The sequence below is a fragment of the Pterocles gutturalis genome, unplaced genomic scaffold (assembly GCF_000699245.1).
Source record: "Pterocles gutturalis isolate BGI_N339 unplaced genomic scaffold, ASM69924v1 scaffold10116, whole genome shotgun sequence".
NCBI classification, from domain to species: Eukaryota; Metazoa; Chordata; class Aves; order Pterocliformes; family Pteroclidae; genus Pterocles; species Pterocles gutturalis.
Genome location: NW_010100374.1, coordinates 57310 through 57854, shown reverse-complemented (window position 1 = coordinate 57854; position 545 = coordinate 57310). Strand labels below are relative to the sequence as shown.

At 56.1% G+C, this 545-nt stretch overlaps 1 protein-coding gene across 1 annotated transcript in view; it reads right to left on the bottom strand.

The window, feature by feature from the left end:
* Positions 1 to 4: 4 nt before the first annotated feature.
* Positions 5 to 545, bottom strand: part of LOC104466181 (keratin, type II cytoskeletal 5-like) — a gene marked incomplete at its 3' end in the record, with an annotated part of 6192 nt that continues 5651 nt past the window's right edge. Inside the window, exons 9-10 of the mRNA XM_010079528.1 lie at positions 191 to 225; positions 5 to 67 (exon numbers count right to left, since the gene is read on the bottom strand). Coding sequence (XP_010077830.1) covers positions 5 to 67; positions 191 to 225 — 98 coding nt within the window. The remainder of the gene's footprint in view (positions 68 to 190; positions 226 to 545) is intronic.

The following is a 545-nucleotide window of genomic DNA, read 5'->3' as shown; positions in this document are numbered from 1 at the left end:
AGACCTCCGCCCATGCCCAGGCTGCCGCCGCCGCCGTAGCCCATGGAGCTTGAGCTGCTGACCACGGCTGCAGGGAGACACCGCGCACGCCTGCTTTAGGGTCCTGTCCACCGCCCAAGGTGGGGGAACCTGCGCCACCGCCCCTGCGGCCGGGGGCTGCGAGCAGGATGGAGGCAGGGGAGATACTTACAGACGCTCACGGCTCCAACTCCCTCTCCGGCAAGCCTGTTGGGGAAGGGGAAAGTAAGCAATAATGCGACAGCACAGGCAAGATGCAACATTAGCCATTGGGACCATCTAGTTAGACTTCTGTGGCCTTCAGTAGGGACTAGCGCCTGGTGGGATATCTCTGCATCGCAGGTGGAAGGTGATATTGCTCGTTTTAATTAGCGCATCAGGTTCCAAGAGCTGGAGAAACACATCTTTTCCTAGAAATCTCACAATTTAAAGTATCCTTCTCTCTGCCTTTGTTTTACATCTTGATGCTTTTTTATACCTTCACCAACTTGGTGCTCCAGCCCATCGAGGCGAGCTGCCTCTCTGAG